The sequence below is a fragment of the Sorex araneus genome, chromosome 1 (assembly GCF_027595985.1).
Source record: "Sorex araneus isolate mSorAra2 chromosome 1, mSorAra2.pri, whole genome shotgun sequence".
Lineage (NCBI taxonomy): Eukaryota > Metazoa > Chordata > Mammalia > Eulipotyphla > Soricidae > Sorex > Sorex araneus.
Genome location: NC_073302.1, coordinates 430,408,527 through 430,422,538, shown reverse-complemented (window position 1 = coordinate 430,422,538; position 14,012 = coordinate 430,408,527). Strand labels below are relative to the sequence as shown.

The 14,012-nt window shown below is 51.5% G+C and overlaps 1 protein-coding gene across 1 annotated transcript in view; it reads left to right on the top strand.

Moving 5' to 3' along the window:
- Nucleotides 1-14,012, top strand: part of PLXNA4 (plexin A4) — a 437,848-nt gene that overhangs the window by 316,425 nt on the left and 107,411 nt on the right. Inside the window, exon 5 of the mRNA XM_055136802.1 lies at nt 12,721-12,821. Coding sequence (XP_054992777.1) covers nt 12,721-12,821 — 101 coding nt within the window. The remainder of the gene's footprint in view (nt 1-12,720; nt 12,822-14,012) is intronic.

Genomic DNA, 14,012 nt, shown 5'->3' with positions numbered 1-14,012 from the left:
CCCGAGAACTGAGATCTAGGCCCCCAACAAAACCTAATGACTAAATTCCTAGTCTGAGATGGGACTCTGCACCCACCCCCAGCCTACTCCTACCCTATATAGTGACTCCTACTCTCCTTTTTGCGTGTTAATATTTGATAGATGGAAAAAGAATCATTCACACGAGTGGGTTTGTACTGCTGATCAGAGCATGGGAAACATGCCTTAGAATTTAAAGTATATTTCAGATCGATATCAGCTGACTATTGCAATAGCCCTGAACTTTCCCAGAATGCAGACAAGTCACGCCATGGGGCTGGAATGTGGGGAGTCCTGGAATGACACCCTTTTTAAACGCTGCCCCTGCAAAGGGTGTTTTTTATGCCAGAAGACCTTGGAAAATGCCCACTTGGCACTTGCCTCTGAACCAGGGAGACACACCTGCCCAGGCAGGAGAAGGCGCCCATGGCCACAGAGCTTTAAGGCAGAAACACATTTTTCTTTCACCCCAGCAACAGACACCCCCTCGCCCCCACACTACCCCCCTATGAGTTTATGTTGTTTCTGGAGCTGGTTGGCTACTTGGCCCTAGGGGTGAGGAGAGAGGACGAGCACTGAGCACTTCTTTGGGGTGTCTCTGTCTCCTGTGCCAGCACCACCTGGCTTCCTGAGTAGGGTGCTGGGTGATGGGATCTACAAGGTGCCCCGCCAGGCAAGGGTATCAGTTTCCATTCATTGAGGGCCCCACGTTTTTTTCCCAGGCTCAAATTCCTTCCTGAAGGAAGATGCTTGTCTTTCCTCGCAGACAAGGGCGTCTGGAAGGAATCGTGTGTTCTCACACCAGCTCGCTCCGTACCTGGGAACGCGTCTCCCTTCTCTCCAGGCATGGGCCTGGGATAGCGCTGGACAGTGCCGGCTGCCCAGCTGCCTCGGGTCTTCCTCCACCCGTACCCCTTGGGCCCATGTGTTCTGGGTAGATCTGTCAGAATGCGGCTGGCAACACCGGCCAGCCGTGCCCTCTGCAGAAGGCCGTTGGAGCCAAGGGCTGGGTGCCTGGTGGAGGAAGGAGTGCCCCCCCCGCCACCCCGCCCGCCAGCCCTGCCACTTCCCACCGAAAGCCGTGCCAGCGAGCAGAGGGCCTGGGCATATGTCTGGGAACTGGCTTGGCTCAGCTGCCTGGCCTGAGAGAGAGGTGTCGCTCTGCCAGTCCCTCCCCCACCCGCCGCTTCTTGGCTGCGGGAACAAAGGCCCCCGTTGAGCAGGCCGAGCTTGGGAAACTCAGGACAGAGGGTCCCCAGCCCCTGTGTGGATGGGGCCTGGCCCGCAGGGCTGTGAGCTCCAGACTTGGTGAGAGATGGCTGGGAGGAGAGCTGCCCTTTGATCCCTGGATAGTGAGACTCCAGCCCACCTGCTGGGCTGGGAGTGGGGCAGGGGCCCTCCGGAGACTCCCCCCACCAGGTGGTGGTTTCAGGGCCCCCCAGCTGGGGCCAGGTCAAGGGCACCTCTCAGGGCAGGAGCCGGCTCCAAAGACTGGAGCCCTTGGACAGTTCCCCCTGGACAGAGGAGGGACCAGCAATTCCAAGGCTCCCCTCTCTCAGCCTATTAACCCTGTGACTGCTGGAACATGGCTTCCACCTACAGCAGGTGTGGGTGTGGCTGAAAATGCACCATGTGACTGTGGTCCAGGGCTCAGGTGAGCCTGAGAGCCCAGATGGGGACACATCTTAGCCTCTGCACCGAGAGGGGAGCTGGTGGCAGTAACCCAGCAGGGTTTGGTTTAATCACGTGGCTAGAGCCAAGAGGGCTGCCGCCATCCTCCCTGGAATCCTTGGGATTCGAAGAGCATACCGGAAGTCAGTCCATTCATTGATTCATTCCTGAATCTCTTTGTTCACTCACTTGCTAATTAAAAGTCTCATAGTTTCTCTCCTCCTGCGCTGAGTTCTTCGATGTGGAGAGAGTGACAGTCGCATCTGCAGAAGATGCTAGAATGACAGGCCGGGCTGTTACCGGCATTGTCAAAGCATGTACCTGCGCTAGCCCAGTTAGCTAACATGTTAATAACGTGGAACGGTTATTCGGGGTGCTTACTGTTACTCCTGGAGGGGGGAAGGGCTGTGGGGGCTCAGAGAGGCGAAGGAGGTTGTCCAGGTGACACAGGAAGTGGCAGGTCTAGGGTTCAGACTTGAATCTCTGCTCCGCACCCCCTGTCCACTTCTCCCTAAGCACCAAGAGAAAGCTCTTCCTTCTTAGGCTCTGTGGGCTGGAACACTTGGCTCCGGCTGCCAGAAACCCCCACCCTAAGTTTAATCCCCATCCAGAGTCCCCCCCCCACACACCTGCCAGGAGCAGCACTCTACCACCCAGCCCCTGAGCACCAACAGTCACCCCCAAAAACAAAACCCACTCTTCCTTTCTCAGCTGCCCTGGAGGGAGCCAGGCAGGCAGTCTTGCTGGCGATGGCTCTCTTTCCTGGGGGTGGGGGTGGGGAGGGGGTTTGTCCCTGAGCACACTCAGCCCTTCCTAGTGGACAGTAAGCAGTGGCGAGGCTGTGCCGGGCTCGGCGGAGAGGCGTGCGTCCTGTCCCTGAGCCTGGAGCTGGAGGTGCTCTCTGTCCCCACCTCAGCCACCACGGTGACCTTGGACAAACCACCCCGCGGTGCTGGCTGGCTTTTCTGTCTGTGCAACCGCCCTCCCTGGCATGGCGAGGGGTCTGACGAGTAGCAAGCGACCCACGGAGGGTGCTGCCAGAGAGAGACCGTGCAAGGAGGGGGCGGTTTCTTTCTTGAGGCGCCGCGGGAAGCTTGCTGTGAGCCCCGCGCCCCGCTTCCGGCTACCGCCGGCTCCTAATGAGCAGCAGCATATGCCGGCGATTGCGGCGTCAACGCGTGCTCTTTGGCTGTCCGAGTTCCCGGAGCAAACTGGATTCCTATTAGGCATTTATGCTTATTAATAGCAGCAAATTGCAGCCCTCCGCAACATCTGCTACTTTGTGTTTGCGAAGAGCCTCCCAGGCCATTTGCATGAGTAGTATTTCTGTGGCCGCTTCTCCCAGGCAGAGGAGGTCTGGGGTCTGCTGGGCTGCAAAAGAAGAGGCGGCGGACGCCTTGCAAAGAAAGCGGCTTTGTTCTCCCAGGGCAGATGAGGGCTTGGCTCTCCAAACCTCCTATTTGCAGGGTCCGTGGAGCTGTTGTTCTGAACATCAACCACCTTGACCCTGGACCTTGAGGTTCTGAGTAGCAATGACCTGAACCCCAGGCAAGTTGGCTAGACGTAGGAGGGGGCAACGGGGGATGGATTGGGCTTCTGTCCTTGACCCCTTGGCCCTCTGCTTTGGTTTGCTCTCCCAGGCAGACTTCCTGGCTCTAGCAGAAGAGGCAAAGTCTCAGAAACCTGGGGTGGTGAGGGTCCTCCAGCCATGTCAGAAGAGCAAGGGTGGCCCTGGTCCCTCGATACGTGGACATGGAACGAAGAGTGCCCAGCCCAAAGGGGAGATGCCGGCGGGGCCAGATGTCCTTGATCCTCCTATTAGGCTCAGTCTTTAAGTACTGATGCTGGGTGCAGAGTGCCTGGGTGTTAGGCCAGTCCTGTTTGGAGTTCGGGGCAGATTGGTGCACGCCTCAGGGCTGCCTGTCCATCATTCAATCTCTTCTGGGATTGGCACCGCGGTGCAGCTGTGCCCAGCTCCTGTGCTCGGTTAGCTACATACCGCCACAGAGCTGTGTAGTTAGCCCCCCACCTACCACCCCTGCCAGCCCCGCCGCCCCCAGGCTCAGTGGCAGCCCCTGAGAATTCACTCTTGTGCTCACGGATTGAAGGTCCCTTGAGTGTGAGTTGACCCAGGCTTAGTCTCTCCTGGCTTGTCCTATATCACATCAACCCACCAACGGGGCGTCACTCTCCACCTTGGCTTGGCGCAGGGGGGTCTGCTCTGCTCCACCCGGATTCATACAGGGCCCAGGTAAGGGGGAGGAAGCAGCTACCTGGATCACATGAGGACAAGGTCCAGCCAGGAGGAGCACCGTAAGCCTAGGCTGGTTCCTGCCTCCAACAGAATAACCGTTCAAGTCCGGTGGCCAAATGGAAGGTTCCATACCGATACCAGTCCTTTCCTCTCCAGTCACACACAGGCTACACCGGGAGTAGGGACGGAGAAGCTGCTTGCAGGGCATCTCGGGCTGGAACCTGGAGCATGGGCTGCCTTGGCTAGACCAGCCTCCTGGTCTTGGCTGCTGCTCTGGTCTCTGCCAAGTTCAGCAACACCTGCCGCCTTCCAGCAAAAGTCAGTGAAGGATTCGTGCTCCAGACACCTCGTGGAATTTGGAATAGACCCTGTTCACCTCCCCCCTACACACACACCCCTGCCCCAGAAATCCCAGCGTGGGTACAGCACAGGGGGTGAGGATGGTCTATATTGTGGAACCCTGGTCGGTCGAGATGGTCTCTATACAGTCACCAGAACCCACCCAGGAAATAAAGATGCAGAGACTTGAAGGGGTTCTCCAAGCCTATAACATCAAGGTCTGTATGTTCCACTGTGCTAGGAATTTTCTAGCAAAGATTGGACCTTTCCCAGCTCTTTCTCCATTGCCTGGGGATAGCAGATAGGTTAGCACTGCACTCAGATACAGTGACATCTGGCGTGGCACCTGCATGGCGTGACACTTCCTGCAGCCCACCTCTCAGATTTTCTTAATGAGTTCTCTCGTCTTTTTTTATTTTTAATTTTTGATAATATTGAAGGAAATTGGGTACTTAAGATGCCTTTTGGACATTTAAATTAGCTCCTACCATCAGGCTCAGTGTAGATACAGTAGCATTAGCATCCAATTATAAGAGGAGAGATGGAATAATAAGTCACAGCTCGGCCAGAATGTCAAGCACTTACACAAATGAGGGATACACACACATATGCATGCATATACACAGACACACACAAACACAGGATCATGCACGGTGAATCTCTGGAGTGGTTCTGAGTGTCATTGGCAGAGGCACGGCCTCCAAAATGAAGGGTCATACGTAGAGTGAGAGAAAAGCATCTTGCAGCCTCTCAGAGACACTTGGAAGAAGAAGTAGAGCTAGTCCTGCTGGGACTGGCTGCCCTGGGCACATCCAGGATCCAGGATCCCTGAAACCCAAGTTCCCTTGACCATCGTGCAGAGGCTGATACCGACCAAGGCCATACGTTGAAGTTCTCACCAGATGCCTGTGCTCTATTCTTCATCACTTCCTATCTTCCACTTCTAAGCCATTGTCTATAAATGCATGGCCTTGACCAATAGGCGTGGATGTGTAAGAGAGCAGAGTTGATGATTTTAGTCACAATAGATTGAAATCAGACGAAAGTACACTGCATACTCCTGGGCTACTTTGTTCTAGAAGTAAGAAATTGTGTTTTTTTTTCTTTTCTAAAATCTTGACTCCTGAGGACATATTTCATATACTTCAAGATAAATTGGAAAATGTGCATTAAGAGCTTTGCAGGCCTGCAGTGCAGAGATGGGCCAGTTGTCTCAAGGAAAAGATCCTTTTGCCATAGAACTGTGTACCGAGAAAGGAACTAGATAGAAGTCTTGAGCTTGCTTTGCTGTTGGTGGTGGTAGTAATGGTACTGGCGGTGTAAGTTTGAAACTGTTTTTTGCATACTGTAGATAAAAGGTGGTAAACATGGGCTTGAGGGTTTTCTTTGTGGAAGAAGGTGGAGAGTGATGTGGGACTGAGGGAGCTAAGAAAGAATCCTGCCTTATTGGATTGACGATCAAGGTATTCAGAATCAAAACTTAAAAGCTTGTCTATCTGTGGCAGACCTCATAGACAACAGTGGTTCCGTTAGGCAGTACCCCAGAGGCCAGGTGTGACATCAGTGGTCCCTTCTAGTTTATGTGAATCTGACGTCCAATAATTGCACAATGGCCAAGTCATCTCAGGATGTGTTTCTCAGAATGAATCTCATCCTTCAGGGACAGGTGGCAACATTATTTTTGGACATTTAGCTTTGGGATGGAAGGATGTGGCAAACCAAGGTGGTTCCCAGAACAGTAACCTGGTGGGGATAGAGAGTGAGGGTGAAGGAGATCATGGAGGCACTTCAGGGCATAACTGCAAGAGAAGTGCCAAATCAGAAGCTGAGTAGCACCAGGCAGGTGTTGCAAGGGTCAGAGACACTGTGAAGTCATGGGATATGCTAGAAATCTAAGCCCCTCCCAGAACCTCTTGGAAGGTGAGAAGTGGGGAGATGAGGAGCACTTCTAAATGGTACCAACTTATAGCCTGATGGTTCCACACTGGGCAGCAAAACCAGCACTTGAGAACAAGGTCCCGTTATGCACTTAAGAGGAGACTTTTATCCATTAATCCATTTGAGGTTAAATTTAAGAGAGTGCCTGTCTTTCAGCTCAAGGTCTCAGAATAGTTAATAAATGTGGACATATTAGTCTCCCAAGAAAAATCTGTTTCCCCTTGGACTCAAGAGAACTGAGCAGAGAATTGGCACACTCACGCCCATCCAATGGGTTTCTTGGAAAAGCATTTTATATGCAGTAAAAATACGTGGAACAAGAAACTGACTATATCTGGGGGAGGGGAGGTACTGGTCCATGTCCAACTGTGCTCAGGAGTCCATCACTCCTTGTGGAGGTTAGAGGACCACATGGGGTGCCGGGGACCAATAAGGGTCTTCTGCATGTAATATAAGTGTCTTACCCCCTGTAGTGGCACTCCTGCCCCAACTTTCACTCTCCAAGCATTCAGCAGCATTAAAAACTCACAGTTGTGCCGCCTTCAAACCCTTCCATATCCAGAACTTCATTAGTCTTCCCAAGGAGAAATTGTCTCCATAAAGCAGGGTTTTATGCTGCTGTCCTCAGCCCCAGCAGACACAATTCCACTTCCTGTTTGTTTGTTTGGTTGATGAGTTTGGCTTGGCTCTCAGGGTCACTCCTGGCACTGCTCACGGGGCCATCTGGGATATCAGGAATTGAACTTCATTTTCTGTCATTATGAAGTCTCTGTGCTCAGGAGACACTCCCTACCCCTCCTCTGCCCAGGATAGAACCCATCCAATATCTACCTTTTGTGATGACTCATTTCACTTACATAATATTTTCTAGGCATCCTTGACACAGGGAGCCTGTGTTCGAATCACCATCCTTTATAAGACTGGGACTCCTCCATCATTTGGTACCAACCACATTTTGTTTATCCACACACCCTTCCCTGACATGTGCTAGCCCTCTACCTTTGGGCTAGCACAAGGCATGTTGCTCTGAACCCAGCGTGCAATGTATGTGTGAGTGCCGGCTTCCTGTTCCTTGCAGTCTGTTCTCAGGAATGGAATTCCTAGAGCATCCAACAATTCTGTGCTTAACTTTGTAAAGCATGGTTTTAACTGCCCAGAGCTGGGAGAAAGGGCCAGTCTAGCTAGGGGCAAACTCCCGCTAACTCATGGAGCCCGTCCTCTTCCCCCACCATAAAGCTCACATGCAGAGGCCTCCTGTCTCTGGAAGTAGAGGGACAGGATTTCAGCTCTGTCCATCCACACTTCTAGAGGCTCAGAGCAGGCTGTTTTCCCTGGTCCCTGAGACCCTCTGTACCCTGGAGAACTCAGGTCACTTCACCATCTGAATCGTTTGCACCTCTTCCTGCAGTCTGAATTCCCACACTGGGTTAATTAGCATGCCTGGCACTGGGGCTGAAGACTTTAATCAGCGTGGGGTGGTTTTAATTAATCGTGTGGCTCTGCATCTGGAGTGGTGTGTGTTCCGGGGTCAGGAGAGGAGGCGGGAGGGGGTGGGGGAGGCGGCTTTGTCTGCTGTCAGGTGTGGGTGGAACCCTTGGGTAATGGAGGGACGAGAATGAGTACAGTTACCTACCTGGGCTGGCCCCTGTGCAGCTCACTGGGCAAGGGTGAAAGGCACAGAGGGTAGAATTGTAATGAAGGAGGAAGCATCATTTCCAAAAGTGGTTTTGTGTGTCAGGAATATGTCTACCCTGTTCCAGAACTGCCTGTGGGGTGATGGCCAAGACACAGTTGTGATGGGGATTTGGAGATGTGTATAAAATAGCTGGCGGGTGGTACTCTGAAGAGTTCCCAGGGAAAGTTCTAGAATGGTGAGGGGTTAGCGGTTAGCCCCTTTCTGCTTGATCTGCCAGAGTGTTGTTGGTGTCCAGTTTTAACATCCATGCTTTTAAAAGAATGGGGGAAAACTAAATGTCAGAGGAGTAATGGAAAATGACTAAGCACATAGGTAAGTGGCATCTTTAAGAAAATTTGGAAGGAAGTGAGTCTATTCATAACCTCCCAGGACTTAGCTTTTGGACCACAGGGTCCCACCTAGATGTAAACTCCAGGAGCAGTATAGCCATTTAAATTACTGAAAAGATTGGGTGAACCCAGAAAAGGGGCTCCCCAGGGTTCTCCCCAGAGAAGAAATAGTGAATGGCTTAGGGAAGGTCTTCCTGCAGACAGAGATGCTGTGCGTGAGTTCAGAAGAAAGACACTTGTAGATGGCCCCAGAAGACAGTCATAGTGGTTTCCTGTGATGTGGGAAGAAGCATGGACAGGGCCATAAAGAATGGGGGACAGATGGCCAGTGAATGATACAGGTCACCTGAACTCCCTGCATAATCTAAGAACTTTGACTCCCCTGAAGCTTAGCTACTAATTGCTCACCATTGGCTGATTTGCATATGTGTTAGATATTGTATTCTTCCAAAAATAAAGCTAGACTCCAAATAAAGACATCAGCAAGAGAAAATACACTTAGAGCCCCTCTCTGTCTTTACCCAGAATTAGGTAAGTTTGTGTGAGTTTATACTCTAAGTGTCCATTGGAAATCTGTGACATGAAACTATGCCTGCATCAACATTGATGCAAAGCCACACTCATCTCAGATACCAAAAAAATGAAAAGATACTGTGAAAAAGAAATTTTTTTTTGCTTGGAACATAAGTAAATAGCAATATGATTGTAGGTGATTTGTCTGTGTGTCTGTGTGTAAATGTATATATACATATACATACATAATGAATATATATTATAGATCTATTCATTGAGAAATGAAGGGATTTTATGGATCTACACAGTTCAGCCCTGTGCTGTGCCAGGGTCAGCTTGAATAACACTTGTCACTTGTATCCAGCTTGGCCATTTACAAAGCGTCTCCACACTTGGTGGGAAGGGGAGGGACATTTGTGCTTGGGGAAACCCCATAAATTAGAAGGAAGACTTTCATCTCTCTGTCAAAAAGAAAAGATTAAGAAGGAAACTCAGAGGCTCAGAGGCCCAGAGACTCTCCTCGAGGGAATGGGGGCACCAGAACTCACACCTCACTCTGCAGGATCCTGCCCTCTTTCCCAACCAACTAAAATGGCTTTTGTTTAACATCGAGAGCAGAGGGGCCTTACAAGTCCAAGTACTGAGGTTATGAGACCCAATTACGTGGTACTTTCAGAATCAGAAGCCACGGAAGACCGAGAAATTTCAGGCTCCGCAGGCAGCCGGCTTTTAATGTCGCAGAACCCAAACCTTCTAGTACATCTGCCCAAGACACATCATGGAACATTTCAATGGGAGCATCTTGGGGTATGTGAATTAAGTTTAGATAATAAAATGCCCGGACTGAGCCAGCTAAGTGCCCAGGCCCACGATGGAGGGCAAGTTATGCAAGCCAGAATCCATGCCAGCGCAGTGAGGTGCTTTGCTTTCCCGCTTTTTATCATCACGGCCCCTTCCCTATATTTTTCTGCTACATATTTCCCTCCAGGCCTAGGTTTTGAAATATTTTTGCCTCCTAAACAAACTGTGTTTATTAAGTAATACGTTTTCTATGTTTAATATGGGACATAGATCACCGGGCATGCAGGTTAATATTGAGCAGCTGCAATCCAATTTCCATTCGGCTTTTGAAAATATTGAAGCGTGTGGTCCTCCTTAAGACTTGTAAATTCCTAGAAAACCCAGTACTTAGGGAGGGAACCAGAATTTATTTGCCTACATGACTGGCATGCCTATTTACCAGGTGGCAGAGAGAAATAAAGCTGGCAAGAGAAGCAGGAAAAGTTCTGAGAACAACTTGCATGAGTGTAGAGTGTAGAGTTGCTGAGAACAACTTGTATGAGGTGGATTGTCGGGGGCTGGAGAGATAGCACAGAGAGTAGGGGGCTTGCCTTCCTCATAGCCAACCCACAACTGATCCCCGGCACACCATCTGGTCCCCTGAGTCCACCAGGAGGGATCTCTAGCACAGAGCCAGGAGTAAGCCCTGAGCACCTCCAGGTGTGTCCCAAGTTCAAAACAAAACAAAACAAAATAAATTGAGCATTGACAATGACAAATGACAAAGGCATTTGGCAATGACAAATGACAAAGGTTAATGACAAAGGCAAGAAGGCTCTAGAAGGCAGAGCTGAGAGCTGACTGGTTAGGAAAGGAAAGAGAAGGCCCGGGAGATGAGTCGATAGCTCAAGTGATAGAGCACACGCTTAGCATGTGTGAGGCCTGGAGTTTGATTCCCAGCACCACCTGTTCCCCCAGTACTGTCAGCCATGGCCCTGGTGCCCCCTTCCTCAGTGCCCTACTCCCCCAACTCCCATTGGCTGAGCCTGTGCACCAAACCATCATTACCAGGCTGACCATCACCTGGAGCGGCCCCTGTGGAAATGAGGGAAACTAAAATCCTAATGTGCACAAAAGACAGCTGAGAAAGTGGAGGAGGCACCAAGGTCAAAGGCAAAGTGGGATAATGGGGAGTAGGAGTAGGAGTCTCTCTGGCATCTCAGAAGCTGTGAGGGCACAGAGATGGCCTTGGGAGACTCACAATGCCTGAAAAATGAAGCCAAACCAATGTATACGGGAAGCAAGAGAAATAAGGTCGCAAGCGATCCTGTGGTTTCGGAATTCAGGATTCATTCCATAATCTGGGTTTGAGAGTAATTAGGTGAACTGTGCAGAAACAATGGGTAGCCCCCATTCAAAACGGTCCTTCTGCTGTGGAGATGGAGAGCCCAGGACAGACGCGGGACAGCCTCCAGGCTGACTCCCGGAGCCCAGATCTGTCTGTGGCTGTGCCAGGCCAGCAGCTCAGGGTCTGCCATCTACCACGGAGAATGAAGAAGGATCACCCCGTCCAACTTCCTCAGCCCATGCTGAAAGAGTCGAGCCTGGTCCTCTATTGAGAGGGTTTTTTTTCTCTCTTTTTCCCTCAGTTTCACAACTGGAGAAGGATTTTTTTTTGAAGTAAAATAGATTTTATTTGGAGGGTTTTTGAGGAAGAGAGAGTGAGTGAGAGTGAGTGAGTGAGTGAGTGAGTGAGAGAGAGAGAGAGAGAGAGAGAGAGTAACACGCTCAAGAGAGAACGAGGGCTTCTCCAAGAGCAGAGAAAGCCCCTAGACACATCCCAGCATTAGATACGAAAGTATGAAAGTACACATCTCAAGAGGGGAGATGCGGGCGACACATGCTCGGGCACATGTGCTTAGCCATGTGGGCACAAGCAGCACATAGGCTCGGGCAGCATATACGCTGGAGAAGGATTTTTTTGGGGAAAAAACACACCTTTTTGGTAAAGATGAAACCAGTCCCTGGGAGGAGAAGAGATTCCACTGCTCCAGCAGATCCTGGCAGGAACCAGCTGCCTAAGTCCCAGGCTGGCAGGGGGAGGGCGCTTCCTTGGGGAACAAAAGCTTCAAGAGATCTTAGGGCTTGTAGGGGAAGTGGGCGCCTTGGGGCTAAACAGAAATGCCACATGGAACTCTTTAACAAGTGGCTGGTGAAAGCTAATAAAACATTTGGGGGGGGCGGTGGAGAGGAAACCCCTTGTTATGAAGAGAGACTGGGTCAGGGGAGAAATAATGCCAGCTGCTCTTTGAAAGCACCAGTGAGAAGGAGTTTAGAGCCTGTGGGGCAGTTTTATGGGGGATGGGGCGAGAAACAGCTGCAAGGCAGGTGGTATTAGGTGCAGAGAAAAGCAAGGCTCTGGCACTTGGGTTCAACACTCTTGGGAACAGCAAACTCCCCCTACGAATAGGGGCAGGAGTAGAAAAAAGAAGAATCCCTTTATGGCAAAAGCAGAATAAAAACCAACTGGGAAGGAATAAACATTCACGTCCTTACTGTTGGTTCAGAACCCCTCGTGGGGGCCTGAGAGATAGTACAGCACGTACAGGAAAGGTGCTTGCTTTGGATGCAGCAACTCAGATTCAGTCCCTGGCATTGTATATAGTCCCCTGAGCCTGCCAGGAGTGATACCTGAGCACAGAGCCAGGACTAAGCCCTGAGCACTGCACATTGTTCCCCTGAGCCTGTCAGGAGTGATACTTGAGTACAGAGCCAGGACTAAGCCCTGAGCACTGCCTGATATGGTACAAAAGACACCCCCCCTTCACCCCCTCAAAAGAAAATTCAGTGTGTGATGTGTTGGCTGCTGGCAGAGAGATCTGGGATTCTGAGTGGTGGAGCCTCTGAAATGTCGGCTGTACACAGAAGTATCTATTTTAAGCATTTCACCTGAACACTTAATCTGAACTCTTCGGGTCTCTTTCTGGAACCTTCTAAGGGAATAACAGTACCAAGGCTTGCTCCAGCCTTCTGCTCCACCAGTCCCCTCCCCCCGGGTCGAGTCCGTTTCCATGCAGACATCACAAGCTCCTGCACCTTTTCAGCCGATGCAGGGGGAAGACCTCCTCCCTCTCGCACGCTCCGCAGAACTTGACCACTCTCTCCCCTGTCTCTCCGCCCAGCTCACCAGAGTCCCCGTGGAGTCCTGTGGGCAGTATCGGAGCTGCAGCGAGTGCCTGGGCTCGGGCGATCCCCACTGCGGCTGGTGTGTGCTGCATAACACGTGAGTACCTCCGAGGGCTTCCTGGGGCCCCGCTCCACTTCCCCCCTCCTCACCATGCTCTCTCCCCTCTCTACTGCTCCGGCCTCTCTCCATCCCTCTCCCGGTCTGTCTCCCTCCTGTACCGTTGGCAAGTTTATCTTTCCTCCTTGTTCTGACTTCGTTTTAATTACCACATTCCCAGGAGAAAATCCATGGAAATGGCAGCTCGTGGGGAAGGACGGTGGAGGGCTGGTGGGGGGGTTGGGGGTGGGACGGTGGGAATAGATGTTTCTCAGTAACACTGTTACCCCGAAACCGGTTGAGTTCCTGAGAGGATCCATCAATTTTGGATGTAAAATGAGCCCACGAAACCCCAGGCGTTGAAGTGATAGTTATTTATGGAGCAGCTCGCTGGAGAGGGTAGTTTGGGATTCCTCCAGGCTCCGTGTCCGGGCCCCTCCCCTGGTTCCTCGCCGCCTCCTCACTGCTGCCCGGGTGCAGAGTCATTGGCCCATGCTGGACTCTCGCCGGTTCTGTTTCTCAGAATCCACCACTGTCCTTTCCAACACGGCTGCTCTGTCATCTGTCACTGGGGCTGTGCGGCCGATTTCCCCTGGCCCAGAGCCCCGTGGCTCTTTGTCAGTTTGGCTTTCTTGAGTTCTCAGGCCGTGTTGGATAGAAAACTCGCTGCTCCCCTTTGTCACCCGCAGGAGTGCAGGTGAAGGGTCAGAGGTGCCACCCCTGGAGCACCAACATAGGGCCAGGGAGAGAGAAGTTGCCTCTCTTGTGTTTTTTTCTTTTTTTCTTCTTTTTGGGGTCACACCCAGCGATGTTCAGGAGTTACTCCTGGCCCTGAACTCAGGAATTCAGGCAGTGCTTGGGGACCATATGGGATGCAGGGAATTGAACCTGGGTCAGCCGAGTGCAAGGCAAACACCCTATGCGCTGTGCTATCATGCCAGCCCCCTGACCCGTGTTTTTTGTTTTTTGTTTTTCAGTAGTACTACTCTGCCTCTTAGCCATTTCCATTCTCTGACTGGCTATGCCTCATGTCGGCGAGATTTCAAATGACCAGTTGTGACCAAAGACAGTATAGTGGGTAGGGCTGTTGCCTTGCACTTGGCCCACCCGGGTTCCATCCTGGACTCCCCATAGGGTCCCCAGAGCCCCGCCAGGAGAGATCCCTGAGCACAGAGCCAGGAGTAAACCCTG